Source organism: Oreochromis niloticus, linkage group LG17 (assembly GCF_001858045.2).
Source record: "Oreochromis niloticus isolate F11D_XX linkage group LG17, O_niloticus_UMD_NMBU, whole genome shotgun sequence".
In the NCBI taxonomy this organism is placed as follows: domain Eukaryota; kingdom Metazoa; phylum Chordata; class Actinopteri; order Cichliformes; family Cichlidae; genus Oreochromis; species Oreochromis niloticus.
Genome location: NC_031981.2, coordinates 31,697,634 through 31,711,731, shown reverse-complemented (window position 1 = coordinate 31,711,731; position 14,098 = coordinate 31,697,634). Strand labels below are relative to the sequence as shown.

Genomic DNA, 14,098 nt, shown 5'->3' with positions numbered 1-14,098 from the left:
ATATCAGGCCTGAGATTGCACAACCTACAGAATTTTGACAAATTTAAATTAACCCTCCAAGGGATAAACTCCAAGTTTTTTATTATCAATTACACAGTATCAGTTCTAAACTGTATCTGGTCGAATCCCTAAGGTCCCTAACACAATTTAAAAGCGTCCAACGCCCAAGCTCCAAGCTTTACTACCCAAAAAAGCGCAAACCACCGTTCCAAACGGTAAAGTGGGCCAACCACTAGTTATTCTGGAGTGCCCCAAGCTCCACAGTGACCAACTGACTATCCCTCCTAGAGGACGAAGGCACGCGTCCGCACCCTCGGCAAGCGTTACCTCTGGACAATGCGCTTCTTAGCAGTCCAACTGCCGTTCTACAGAAATTTGTAATACTTTGAAACAACAATCAACACCTCAGAACAAGTGTATGACCGACGCAGGTCCAACCTTATAACCAATTGGGAGTGTAATCCACAAAACGACCAATTACCTATTATTCTAAATTCACTCTGCAGTCCAACTGCTTTAAATACACTTATTCTCTTTACTCTTTACTTATTTTCTCTTATTCTCTTTACTTATTTTCAACGTTTCATTATCATTACTTCAACTTCAATTCTCATGAGATTTTCACCAAAATCAAAACAGACTTTTACCAGTAATTTCAGTGAGTAAACTTTTAATTTTGTAATATCCAATTGGCACATTTTGGAAATAATTCAACAGGTAGTGCCTTACCTTTGAATAAGCCGGCTTATGTCCACTCACTTCGACCACTGACTCGTGTCTGCCCGTTCGAGCGCCTCGGACCCTCTCGGTCTCAATCTCCAACTCTCTCTCCTCAACCCTCGGCCAATGCACCAAATGTTACGGGTCCGAAATTGAGGACGAGAGTAAAACAATGATGGTCCAGAAGAGGTCGATCAAACAATTGATTTTAATGAATACACGCAGCGTGGGGAGACGTACACTGGAAACCATCAGTTGTAAATCCCCACCCAAAAATACACTTCAGATTGTTTTTATATTGTCAGGGTATTATAACGCCCCCTCTTGCGTTTACAAGCACATAATTTGCATCTTAAGAACATTCTTTGCCCCTTGTACAGACAATGATCTATTCTAAGTAATAAATGCAGACACAGAAGTTCCCCTTTCTGGCATCCTCTTTCAAATATGGTGATGATCTCAGGCCTTTGAGGTCCCCATGGACTTGTCCTCCTCTTTGCGTCACCTGTTGCTAGGCAAACTCAAATGCAACAAGAAGCTGAATCCATTCAGGCCTTCACTCAAGCCTGCTTCTTGATTATATGTATTATTACAAATGCTTATTATGTGGTTTAATGCAATGTTAATTAATACAATGATAATGCCAATAATAAATATAAGTAGCAGTAAAATATTCCTTATTCCACAAGAGATTTGGAAAAAAAAATAGTAGCTAAATTATTGTTGCATGTTCTCAAAAGCACATATGATGAGCTGTGTTAATGTGCCAGCAACATCTTATAACAGCTTAATGATAATATATGAAACAAAAGAATTTTTACTTACTGCAATACGGGCAGAATCAATTATCTGTCCAACATTTCTGTTTTTGAGGACAACTTGCCCCCCACTGGCTATCCAATGATTCTACTTTTTCTTTTAGCTTTTTTTGGTGGACAGACTTCCGAAGCAGACACAGCAGGTTCTTCCGCTTACCTGATTGGGAGTCTGGCAAGATGTACAGGCCCTGAATTTGGGGCGTGTCATGTTGAAACAAAAATTATTACACACAGAAAAGGCAGCAGACAGACAAAAGGCAAATTATAGGTTAACCAGCACACTGACAAAAACAAAAAAGATGAAGAGTTAAAGAGACAAAAATGCGGATAGAAACAGAGAGACGGACCAATAAGGACAGCAGTAAGAACAGATACAAACAGACTGACGTGGCTCTTAAATGTGCCTTTAGGAGTTTTTCAAAAAGCAGATGTAGGAAGCAATAATAAGCTGACTGATGAAGAACCTGTTGAGAAAAAAAAATCATTCAGAATTTAGAAGCACCTTATACGCCAGTGTTCTCTTTATCTGTGTTGCCACATTGGGAGATATTTTGAGGACTGGCTACCATAGACAGGTGGAGAGGATTTTATTTGTGTTGATGCAAGTTTTTCTTGTTTTAAATACAAGTAGTAGAGTATACTAATTAAATGTAAAAATGAATATATACATTAAACCCTTTGTGAACTGTAAAGGGTTGGTGTAGTGTAACGATTTAGATAAACCCGGTTTACTGTCCATTTGTATTTCATTTGCATTTGCAGCATAGATGATCGGTCTGCTATTTAATGATTATGATGATGTGGCGTGGCAAGATATATGCACTTAAATGTCAAGTCATTCGCTGTTCCACGAAATTGCTCATCTTAACCCATAGAACTGCTAAAAGCAACTTTGTGAGCTCACTTTTTCAGTATATTTTGCATTTTAAATTAGAAAAATAATATAGAAAAATCTACAGATTCAGATTCTTACTTACCTGTGGTACGATCGAGTACGGTGACGTCACTGCCGCTGATCTAATATGAAACACTTTCTCAAAAAAAAAAAAAGTGAGTCGCCGTGTATTCTTTAACAGCACCGAAAATTTTTGCCTAATAAAAAAAGTTCTTTTTTATTTTATTTTATTTAATACGTAAGAGCGAGATTATCCAAAGCAGATGGTAAAATGACTGCATGTATTCAGAGGAGTAGGAAAAGATATGTTACAGCTGTAGCAGAATGAACGACAGGTTAAAAATGTAAATGGATTTCCAAATATGAAAAGGCTTGTAGAACAGTTTATAAAACTGGTACAATAAAGTCACCCAATCACTAGCTGTGCCATTACCCAGCATACATCACTCACTCCATCAACGCAATAACCGATACAAAAGTAATAGCCTGTAATTAGTTATCTGCTGTAATTTTCTCTCAGGTAGTTGTCTGCTTCACAACCCATGAAGCTGAGAGCAGTCACCAAAGTAGCCCGTGAGGTCAGGTTTGCTGTGTGCCATTGTGCCCTGGATGCTTTGCAAACTTTCACACAGCCTAGATGTGACGGACATAGAAGTGTTTGGAGATGCAGAGACTAAGAAGTCAGTTTGTGTTTTATTCCAGCATTCTAATGAGGGCTTGGTAATACTGTCCTGCAACGTTATAGAACTGTGTAGACTCAAAAATGTTTCTCTTGTTGGAGATAGTTTGCCATATTGAGATGTAAGATTTATGAGTTCTATTATATGAGTTGAAAGTTCCAAAAAATTGCTGAGATGTTTTTCAAGGAATACAAGCAAAACAAGTGTTTGTATATTTACAATAGAACACAAGGTAATTCATTTTTACAGTAAGTTCACAGTATTTCATGCTGAGTGCTCGGGCGCATGTAGTCCACTGGATTGGACAAGTCTATAACTTTATAAAAAAAAAAAAAACAAGGGTGGTTTATTAAACACAAAAGTATAGATGGACAAAATGGTAAACGGAGAACTAAACTATACTGGGATAACTAAACTACTGAGCCCGAACAAGAACACGAACCTGAACATGAAGGAAGGGAGACGATGGTACATGAAGATAACAGCAGGGAGAACACACAGATGAAGCAGGGTGGATACACAGACGGACCAGCAACTACAAAGACAGAAGACGCGACTTAAATACACAGAGAAACACAGGGAGATTACACACAGCTGGGGAACCCAGCTGGGCGTAATCAACAAGACAGACAGAGGTAAAACTGAACACACTCACATGAGACGCAGACCTTCACAATAAAACAGGAAACAAGAACACAACACAAAGATGCAGACTCGACACTGAGAGACAGACAGAAAATGACACATGAAACTAAACCCACACAAAACATGAGAACACAAATCCTAAACACAAATAAACAGAAACATGGAACTCAAATAATAATCTATCACCATCATAATCATCACCACCACCAGTATACAGGAAAAACCCATCATTCAAAACCAAAACATAACAACTCCAAAAAGCTGGGTCGAACTGACCCAGAACCATGACACACTGCACCCGACGATGTTCTGATGACTTGTGAGCTTCAGGGGCCTGCATCACCTGGAGGCTCCGGGCACTGTGGGGTGACTCCGGCCTGGTTCCTCCTTCGTCTCACCAGGTGTGCTTCCTGCGCACTGTGATGCCAACCCCTTCTCCTCACACTTCATTTTGGCCTGGTGGATCCGCAGGCCATGTCGGTTCTTGCATATCTTGACGCATATGCATTCCGCGGTCGTTGTCATATTACCATTGCCAAGTGTCATATTTTTTTGATCCATCCGGTGGGATTCTCTTCCACCCCCCCTCTCGGGAATCCCTGGGGGCATATTTCCGGTAGGTTGAGTTGTAGCTTTAGTGGGATCTTCCTCTCGGAAGATGCAACTCGGGATGCCACCCCTCGCTGCCCCTATGCCGTCAGGGTTAAAAAAAGAAAGTATTAAAAAAAAAAAAAAAAAAAAAAAAAAAGGAAATTTGGACATATTTAAATACACTATATTTTATATATTTATGCACACACACACACACACACACACACACACACACACACACACACACACAGCTCTCACCGTCTCAATCGCCATGTTTTCTTCGGTGTTAGGGCACAACAAGAAGCGCTTCAGCGCCTGACAGTTGTCCAGAAAGAAAAGAGCCGTTTGAATAACAGGAGTCATAAAACTAAACATGACTGATGAGTGAATTCATTGCTCTTACTCTGCTGTACTGTCCACACTTCTGAAAGAACTTCAGCCTGCAGGTGTTTCTTTTCTCCCTCAAAGTAGAGAGCGATACACTGATAGTTCTCCTGTGTCGCCTCAGAGCCTGATGAACACAAAACCCACCAGCCATGAAACAACAGTGAAAACTACACATAATTAAACAGAATGACACAAAGAGAAAACAGCTCAGGCCTCGAGCAAACACAGCAAAAGGGAAACAGTTCAGATTTCCAGAAACAGGCTGACCGATGATGTCTGCGTAGACCTCCATCTGTTCGTGGTGCTGCGCCAGCTGGAAGGCTTCGTCGTTGCAATGGGATAAAACCAGGAAGTGGATGGCTGAGCCATAGTCGTTAGACTGTAGAAAGAACCTGGGGTGCGCACAAACAGACAAATGGAAAAAAAAATTAAAAATAATTCACCAAGCAGAAACAAACAGAGCTGACAGAAAATGAATGACCACCAATCCTAACAGGAATGAATCCTTAAAGCCTTTAAACATCAAGTACGTCGTGTATTTTCATGTTGCGAGGTAGTTTGAGCTTTACGGACACAGGGTTAACCAAAGCAGAGATCTCGAACGGGCCAATAAAGGTGGGAGTGAGCTTCTTGGATTCCGCCCTGACGGGAACGAAGCGTGTGGAAAGCCATACCTTTTGTCCAACAGCACAGGCGGGGGTGGAGGACCGATGGCGGTCAGCAATGCGTTTATTACGGTCCTTGGTGCGTAATAACGCAGCCCGGGTGGCCCTCCATACCCGACGACACCTACGCAGATGCGTATAAAATAAAAATAACACGGTACTGCCAATGTTTTTGTACACTCAGTGCCTGTAATTTGTTAAAGCTGTAAAAGCTGTCCCTTTTACAGTAAATGTTAAAAAAGTGAGTTATTTGTTGGATTTTCAGGTCAGTAAAATCCTACCTGGCAACCATCTTTGCTCCATCGATGCTCTGCATCTCTCTGGCGATGCGAACAGCTTCTTCTGGTCTGTTCAGGTGGTCCAGCACGCGGATCACATTGTCTCAGTCCTTCGCGCTCTCGTAGGCTCGTGCCGCATCCTTGTATCTGTGCGCACAGCTGTCAGGATGTCAGGTTCCCTTTCAGCGATCTACACATCACAGCACACAGGTACACAAACTAACAACCTACTTGCCATCCGCCTCCTTGGCCTTTGCATACTGCAAGTGAATCTTGGGAGAAGAGACGTTTGGAAGCAGCTCTCCCACCTTCGTCCTGAGAAAGAAGCAAAATTGTCAGGTTTTAGTTAATGGACTCAGGCGCAGACCGGGAATCCTTGCAGAGTAGACAGTCAGTTTATTAACACAAACGACACCAGGTGATACTATGTACAACTTGCTGGAGGGAGGGGAGGGGGATCCAGGGCTCCGGGGCATGTGAGGGGAAGGACGGAAATCAGACACACTCCAACGAATCTCTCTCCTCTCTCCACAGCGGGGTAACACAAATCCACTCACTCGTCCACCCGGTAACAGGCAGGCAGGGAAAGGTCCGGGGTAGATCTGTACACAGAAACTAGAGTTAACGACGAACAGACGGAAACAACTTTACAGAATTTAACTCACTAACGGCAGAGTGACTGACGCTGATAGCTCAACGATCCAGCGACGAGTAACACAGTGCTGCCGTCTTAAATAGGCCTTGCGATCACCCAGATAGGCAGCAGGTGTGGAGATGGCAGGTGTGTGGGCCAGGGGCGGGAGCCCATAATGAGCACCGCCCCGGCAGGTGCGAGAGAGAGAGAGGGAGAGCAAAAAAACAACAAAACACATGTTGCCTAATACAGGATCAGCTGGTGAGGCACAGGGACCATGACAGTACCCCCCCCTCAACGGGAGCCTCCCGGCGACCCACCAGGCTTACCCGGATGCAGGCGATGGAACTCCCGCAGCATGCGCTTGTCCAGGACAGCCGCCCGAGGGATCCAGGACCGGTCCTCCAAGCCGTAGCCTTCCCAATCCACCAGGTACTGGTAGCCACGCCCCGGGCGCCGAGAATCCATGATACGGGTGATAGAGTAGGCCGGCAGACCATCCACGAGCCGGGGGGGAGGAGGGGCCTGGAAGGAGGGCACAGAGGGCTGGACTGGAGAGGTTTAATCTGAGACACATGGAAGACGTCGTGTATTTTCATGTTGCGAGGTAGTTTGAGCTTTACGGACACAGGGTTAACCAAAGCAGAGATCTCGAACGGGCCAATAAAGGTGGGAGTGAGCTTCTTGGATTCCGCCCTGACGGGAACGAAGCGTGTGGAAAGCCATACCTTTTGTCCAACAGCACAGGCGGGGGTGGAGGACCGATGGCGGTCAGCAATGCGATTATTACGGTCCTTGGTGCGTAATAACGCAGCCCGGGTGGCCCTCCATACCCGAGGACACCTACACAGATGCGTATAAAATAAAAATAACACGGTACTGCCAATGTTTTTGTACACTCAGTGCCTGTAATTTGTTAAAGCTGTAAAAGCTGTCCCTTTTACAGTAAATGTTAAAAAAGTGAGTTATTTGTTGGATTTTCAGGTCAGTAAAATCCTACCTGGCAACCATCTTTGCTCCATCGATGCTCTGCATCTCTCTGGCGATGCGAACAGCTTCTTCTGGTCTGTTCAGGTGTCCCAGTCCTTCGCGCTCTCGTAGGCTCGTGCCGCATCCTTGTATCTGTGCGCACAGCTGTCAGGATGTCAGGTTCCCTTTCAGTGATCTACACATCACAGCACACAGGTACACAAACTAACAACCTACTTGCCATCCGCCTCCTTGGCCTTTGCATACTGCAAGTGAATCTCGGGAGAAGAGATGTTTGGAAGCAGCTCTTCCACCTTTGTCCTGAGAAAGAAGCAAAATAAAGTGAAATCCAACCAAGATGATGAGAAACGTGCTGATTGGATGTGTTTGTCAAGGTGTGTTCATATTTGCCTCACCAGTTTTTGCAGCGAATGTAGAGAGAGGCTGCTTTGTCATAATACTGTCCTTTTTCATAGAGCTGAGCAGCTTCAGAGTATTGCTGTGATAAAGAAAAAACACACACAGATGAAGATATGAACAAGACACACCACCTCTGATCTGTAAATGCAGTCGTCCCCATTTTTCAAAGTCTGACAAACAAAGCAAGACAGACTTTGACTAAAATATACACAGCATATGTTGTGTATATTTCGGCTTATAAAACTGGTAGAGACGCAGCTGAGACTCACTCCAACAAGGTTTTCTCCGTTATCAGTCATCATAATTTTACCATCTCTGTGCAAGTCTGCAAACTTCTTTATTAAATCATAAGATTTTTAAATTCATCAAGTCTCTTTGTGCCTGGGTCCTCATCACAAAACATGGCATCACTGTTTTGTACATTTTAACACAATTCAATCCCCACATTTGTGAAGGAAAGCAAAACACTTTTTTGAAAAGTTTGTAACAAAACCATCAAATCTGGTAAAGGTTATTTAAATGCTGCAAAAGAAGAATTGATTGGAATAATAAAAAAAAAAAACATATCCTAACCTTAATTACTGGAGGAGAATAATAAATGATGCTCATAGTGAGTAAAAAGTAAACTGAGTGCATTTTTTGGACAGAGATTCACTTTTAATGTGTATGTATAATATAATACAGATACATAAAAAATATACTCCAAAAACAGAAGAGTCCGTGAAATGTACAAATGTATAAAATATTAATTAAAAAAATTATAAAAATGGAGGCAACTTTGCCCATGGTACAGTGTATACAATGTATGAAAATATCTTTAGAGCAGATACTACTATGGCTCTGCAGATTTTTCCTTTTATTTTAACCTCATTCTGACTTAATGCGCTTACTTTTTAATGTGACTTTTCATTTTAGTAACAGATTGGAATTATGTGTTGTAAGATTTATGGGTTTCATGCTTTCATAGTGGTACTTGGGAGAGCTTGACACTTTCTCAGGTGGTACACACTGTAAAAAGTTTGAGAAACACTGATAAGGTAAGTGTATGTGTGCTTTTGGAAAACATTTAAAGCTGCTGTACAGAATCTTTGAAATAAGTCAGCTTAAAACATTTTTAGAATATAAACAGAGCACTCTGCTTCTCTTTACAGCTCCTCACTCCACCAGGGCACCGTTTGGCATTTTCTGATAGTGCGCAAATGTGGTGCATGTACTGCGGCAGTCATACAGACAACTAGATGGTCCAAAAGTTGGCCTACCTATTATTGGCTGAGGTTTTAGTAGAGTTGTGGCTGAACCACATAAAAATATATCATTAATTTTAATCTCCCCAATCAATGATAATTTTATGTTGGAATGTTGTTGAAGAGGGTCAAAAATGTTTCAACCCAGTTTGTTTTGCAGATTCTGTATAGCAGCTTTAATATAGGGAGAACGCAACTTCCAGATTGCATGAGTAAAATTAGGGTTTTTTTCTTTGTCAGTTTAACAGTTTCTGTTTTGCCTTTCACTATTCCCTGTCTGTTTACCTAGTTCTTCCTGACCTTGTACTTTCTCCTCACGTTCCCGTCTTTCCTCTCTCCCTCTTTGGACTGACAACCATACACAAATAGATTGTATTCAATTAGATGAAAAAATTACATTAATATGAAAAAAAAATACTATTAAGATCACTAATAAAAAAGTCCTCTCTCAGTGTACTTTCAACCAAAAGGGAAATAACCAAACCACATGTACATCTAATAAAAGATATAAATATTGAAACACTGATCCAACATTATCCTTGATTGATAGCTATACTTTTGTTGTTAAACTATTACTGTAGCGAACCCCCCCGAATGAAGGATGACACTTTACTGATGATGTTTTGAAGGTTTAATGGCAGTAAACCATCAATCTCACCCAGGGCTCGCAAAATTTCAAAATCCCTGGTAGCCCTTCGGGCAGGGACTCTTCAGTTTTTGGTAGCCCAAAATAAATTTAAGTAGCCCGAATAAAAAAGGGAGCAATTTTTTTATGTTTTGTTTCCGTTACAATATTATACATTAAAGTATAATATTGTAACGGAAACAAAACATTAATCAAAAAATTGTTGAAACACAAATTACAACATTGTATAAAAATTACAATCATCAACTCAAATACTTGGTTCTAATTGAACAGAAATTTCTATGAACTTGTAAGAACTGTGTAGAACATGAATCAGTCTGTGTCAGGTCCTGAATTTGAAATTTCCACTGAAGTCACGGATAAGAAGCAAGTGGAACCAAGATCTAGGCCATTTGCTTTTTGAAGTTTGCAAAGACTGCTAAATTTTGCCAGTGGTAGTTCACTCTTTGCAACATAGTAGGCTGTTCTAAACAGATTTTTCAGGTTGATTATTAGTATGTTATTTGCAATTGGTGTTTGTTCTGGGAAAGATATTGCAGACTGAGCGATAATGCATTTCTTGCATTTCTCATGGGTTCTGATGGGGGCCTTTCTTAAAATTACTGGTCCCAGTAACAAAGGCACTTGTCCACTCAGAAATCGAGGGAAACCAACAACACACCCGGCAGAACATTATGTTATTTACACGGGTGCACATAAGTGGTCCGCATTCGCTGTCAAAATAAAAGACACGCACCAGATAAGAAGTTGCAATGCACGTTTGCGTCCATATAAAAGGCACTGTTTTTGTCTGCTAGAGTGGGATTTTCACGGCACATTCTGCACCAAATCTCCGTGCGTTCATCATTTGTTCGAAGCCAGCTCACCTCCTGCAACCACTTTTCCGAGAATACGCGCTTCTTTTGTGGTTCTCCATCTGACATTTCTTTGGAGGTGGAGGAACACCAAAGTAATTGTTTAAAGGAGCTTCTTCGACATCTTTAAGAGTTCTAAACAAATGCCTGTCCTCCTCCAGAAAATTATGTACGCAAACACGCGTTGCAACTTCTTATCTAGTGCGCGTTTTTTATTTTGACAGCGAATGCACACCTGTGGACCACTTACGTGCACCCCTGGTTATTTAGCTTGTCATATTGCAGCCACAGAAATTCTTTTGTCCATGAAACCATAAAGCTGCACTTTCTTTTTGCCTTATAGTCTGATTTGTCATAACTTTTCCGTTTTGTGGTAAGCTTTCCTTTGGCTGTCACTTCTTCAGCCTGACCGGTCTTATTTGGCTCAGCAGAACTAAAATATATATCCTGCTTCTTTTACACACGCACTCACATAACGCTCAGCGATTCTCTGCGCGATCAACCTCTCACATGTTTAAGCTTCTTGCGGGAGATTTCACTTGTCATGTTCGCATAGTAAGCTAACGATTGATAAGACGATGTCAGAGGAATTGGTGCGCAAATTATCGTCACTCACCAATCAGTACTGTCTCTCTATACACAGTTTGCACGATTGCAAAGTGAAAGCAAAAAACAAGCGCAAATTCAAATGCAATTTCAATATGTCACATATAGGGCTGCTCGATTATGGCAAAAATGATAATCACGATTATTTTCTCTGAAATTGAGATCTCGATTATTTGACGATATTCATTTAACAATAACAATGTATTGAATAATGGCTTTAAAGATTGTCAAAAATAGTATAAAATAGTGTGCAAATACTGATTACAGTGCAAATGTTTGCAATATAAAAAATAAAATGTAAACATCTATGTTTAGTGAACCCATAATGTTTCCACACCACTGAAGGTTTTTTTTGTACCTCTCTTTTCAACCAACGGCAGTCACTCTCCTCTCCAAATAACTTCTGCTTAGCTTTCCGAGCTTCCCTCTGTTAGCTCCTCTTAATTGTTGTGGCGCGTGTTTGAAACGCAGGGAGGTGCGCTCGATTTGCCACACGGAGCAGCGCGAGAGTAAAGCACGAGGGAGGTGCTAATAATCGGCTCAGTCATTTTTAATGATCGTTGAAAGCCCAGTAATTTAGATTAAAATTCGATTAATTGAGCAGCCCTAGTCACATATTGACAGTGGCTCACCGACGCCAATGACATAATTACCCAGCTACATTTCCGAAAGAATGCAAAAGCATTGTCATATATTTTTCCCTCCTATGATAGCCCGACGGGCAGGGCAGGGATAGATTCTGGTAGCCCGACTGGAAAAATCGCTAGCCCCGGGACGTCGGGCTAGCGATTTTGCGAGCCCTGTCACCGTAAGAGCTGGGGATGTATACACAGAAACAGCGTGTAAGCAAAAAAAATCCACACTCTTAAAATCGTAAACCTTATAACGCGAAGTACGTTTCAACGTAACATTTAACAAATGTAGCCTCTGTCACAAAAACATCTAAACATGTCCTTATTTATGTCATAAACATACCTTGTGCCTCTATCAAGGGGACTGCTAATGACAAAAGAAATCTGCATAGGCTCCATTAAACCATCACATTTCAAACTCCCGCGACTGCCGCTAAAAAGTGCGCCAACAACAGTTCTACAGGAAATCGTCCCATCAAAATAAAAGCTTCTACACCCAAACAGGAAGTTAGTAGTAGAAAACAACGATGAGTGTCAAAATAAGGTGCAAGGAACTAAATATAGGCATTTAGGGTTATTTACAATGACGTCTCAACCAAGTATGGTTGTATGTATGGTTTTTATAATTTTAGTAGTGTGTCACACAAACAGCAAACGCCAAAAAAGTAAGAAATCTTTGGGGGTGCTTTGATTCATTTTGGGGGTGCTCGAGCACCCCCAAAAATGGGCTAAAAATGCCCCTGCTTTGATCTGAGTTCAGCCAATCTTGAGTTTAGCTCCTGAATGAAGTTTTCTGTTGCTCTCTTTGGTATCTGTTGTCAGTTATTTGTGAACCTGTTAAAAGAAAAAGTCAATACATCAAGTCAAGTTGCTATAAACTAATTTACTGGAAGATATCAACAAAAGCAAGTGAAACAGAGAGAAGTAAACAGCTTTATTATTAGAAGAAAGCTTTTAAATGAGCTAAGTGTAATCAGAGTTTCTGTTATTTTATTAGTCTGTCACTAAGCCCTAGTTAGCATCTTTGTGCACAGTTTAGAAATGCAGCTTGCTAATGTAGAAATGTTTAGCTTATTTTAGAGTTTAGACATGTAGGAATGTTTAGTTTGTTTTAGAGTTTAGAAATGTGTTAAGATAGAATGTAGAATTATGGTAGAGACACTGACACTGCCCTGGATATAAATAAAGGCCTGATTGTGTCATGAGCTTAGAAGTAGATTTGTAACTGGATAACTGTGGTCTGGAGGGGAGATGGTATTTATGGCCCCTAGGAAGAGACACACACCCACAGTGTTTTAACTGATATACTCCCACACCTATATGCACACTCACTCACGTGCACTCACACATACACGCGGGTACGCGCACACACAGGCACTCACGTGCTCGTGCACATAGACACAGACACAGAGTTTCCAGCACACCATGGGGATTTATGATGGGGTCGCCTCTATAAAGCTGGCTGTGACTAACAAAGGGGTGAAGATTGTTTCAGAGGGATACCGGCCTCGTCTTCCCTTCTAGAAGTGCATGCTTAAATGAAGATGAATAAAGATGAATAAAGTTTTTGTAAAAATGACTACTGGGTCCGGTGCCATCTCTGGAGGCCCGAGGAATAAAAAAGAACCGGGGTAAAACTGATTTCCCAACACTAACCAAGCTAGCTAGCTAGCACCACCACCAATTATAATTGTCATTGTACATATACAACTAAATTGTGGGTGCTCCAACTGTGCATGAAAGATAATACAAATAGTAAGACAGCAGGCAGACATTAGAGGACAGATTTCAGGCCTAGTGTGAGTGGACTGAGTGATGAGAGTTACTCAGATCATGGCTCAGATTTCTGGGTGGGTGGACAGGAGTGGGGTGTGGGGGGGCAGTGTTTGTTAAGAGTCTGAAAGGCCCTGGGGAAGAAGCTGTTTGTGAATCTGGAGAATTTCAGTGTAGAATTTCAGCTTGGATTCACTGTATTTTTTCTTCTTCTAATACTTAGAACAGGGGTCGGCAACCTGCGGCTCCAGAGCCGCATGCGGCTCTTTAGTCCTTTTAGTGCGGCTCCGCGTGGTTTGGGAAAATAAATTATTTTTTTAAGTAATTAGCTGAAGTGTATTTTATTTATGTTAGTTCTTTTTTAACTTGTAGTTCTAAATTGGAAGATTATTGTGATATTGAAATATAAATATAAAATTATATTCTATTATTTTTTGATGGCTCAAAATAAGCGTCACACTTGCGGAAGCCGTTATAGCCGCCGAAACGCCATGCATTTATCGAGACTTTCAACCCCAGGTAGGCCAATTATGGACCTTCGGATCCACATTATGTCAGCAGCTATTCTCCACCGTGAACTATGTTAAAAACAAACACTGCTCACACCTCACAGATGACAGCTTACAGTCCTGCGTAAAGAT

General features: G+C 41.4%; 2 protein-coding genes across 8 annotated transcripts; both read right to left on the bottom strand.

Annotated features, from left to right (window-relative positions):
* Nucleotides 1-3,829: 3,829 nt before the first annotated feature.
* Nucleotides 3,830-12,165, bottom strand: LOC109195119 (uncharacterized). Of its 3 annotated transcripts, none has more exons than XM_019346621.2 (7): nucleotides 12,028-12,165; nucleotides 7,699-7,781; nucleotides 7,520-7,603; nucleotides 5,004-5,128; nucleotides 4,753-4,860; nucleotides 4,608-4,664; nucleotides 3,830-4,447 (listed from the first exon to the last, which is right to left on the bottom strand). In XM_019346621.2, the coding sequence occupies exons 1-7, from the start codon at nucleotides 12,081-12,083 to the stop codon at nucleotides 4,301-4,303; spliced, it is 660 nt and encodes a 219-aa protein (XP_019202166.1). In that variant the 5' UTR covers nucleotides 12,084-12,165; the 3' UTR covers nucleotides 3,830-4,300. The 3 variants fall into 3 exon arrangements, with proteins under 3 accessions (XP_019202166.1, XP_019202167.1, XP_019202168.1); XM_019346622.2 differs by lacking the exon at nucleotides 12,028-12,165 and adding an exon at nucleotides 11,411-11,602; XM_019346623.2 differs by lacking the exon at nucleotides 12,028-12,165 and adding an exon at nucleotides 9,232-9,271.
* Nucleotides 5,701-7,400, bottom strand: LOC112841733 (uncharacterized). 5 transcript variants are annotated; one of them, XM_025899710.1, is made up of 6 exons: nucleotides 7,314-7,400; nucleotides 6,643-7,156; nucleotides 6,345-6,419; nucleotides 6,237-6,294; nucleotides 5,911-5,994; nucleotides 5,701-5,838 (listed from the first exon to the last, which is right to left on the bottom strand). In XM_025899710.1, the coding sequence occupies exons 1-6, from the start codon at nucleotides 7,346-7,348 to the stop codon at nucleotides 5,774-5,776; spliced, it is 831 nt and encodes a 276-aa protein (XP_025755495.1). In that variant the 5' UTR covers nucleotides 7,349-7,400; the 3' UTR covers nucleotides 5,701-5,773. The 5 variants fall into 5 exon arrangements, 1 of the variants encoding a protein (XP_025755495.1); XR_003214571.1 differs by having other exon boundaries at nucleotides 5,766-5,826; nucleotides 5,911-6,281; nucleotides 6,364-6,419; XR_003214572.1 differs by lacking the exon at nucleotides 5,701-5,838 and having other exon boundaries at nucleotides 5,917-5,994; nucleotides 6,119-6,281; nucleotides 6,364-6,419.
* Nucleotides 12,166-14,098: the final 1,933 nt, after the last annotated feature.

What these genes read in the sequence shown, in the direction of transcription:
- LOC112841733 (XM_025899710.1), bottom strand. Translation starts at nt 7,348, where the DNA reads ATGCAGAGCATCGATGGAGCAAAGATGGTTGCCAG. An exon ending in GTTCCATCGCCTGCATCCGG is followed by an intron (nt 6,420 to 6,642) that starts GTAAGCCTGGTG and finishes GGTGATCGCAAG; the next exon opens with GCCTATTTAAGACGGCAGCA. An exon ending in CGTCAGTCACTCTGCCGTTA is followed by an intron (nt 6,295 to 6,344) that starts GTGAGTTAAATT and finishes CGTTAACTCTAG; the next exon opens with TTTCTGTGTACAGATCTACC.
- LOC109195119 (XM_019346621.2), bottom strand. Translation starts at nt 12,083, where the DNA reads ATGGAGCCTATGCAGATTTCTTTTGTCATTAGCAGTCCCCTTGATAGA. An exon ending in CCCCTTGATAGAGGCACAAG is followed by an intron (nt 7,782 to 12,027) that starts GTATGTTTATGA and finishes TCTTTATCACAG; the next exon opens with CAATACTCTGAAGCTGCTCA. An exon ending in GGTCTACGCAGACATCATCG is followed by an intron (nt 4,861 to 5,003) that starts GTCAGCCTGTTT and finishes TGTGTTCATCAG; the next exon opens with GCTCTGAGGCGACACAGGAG.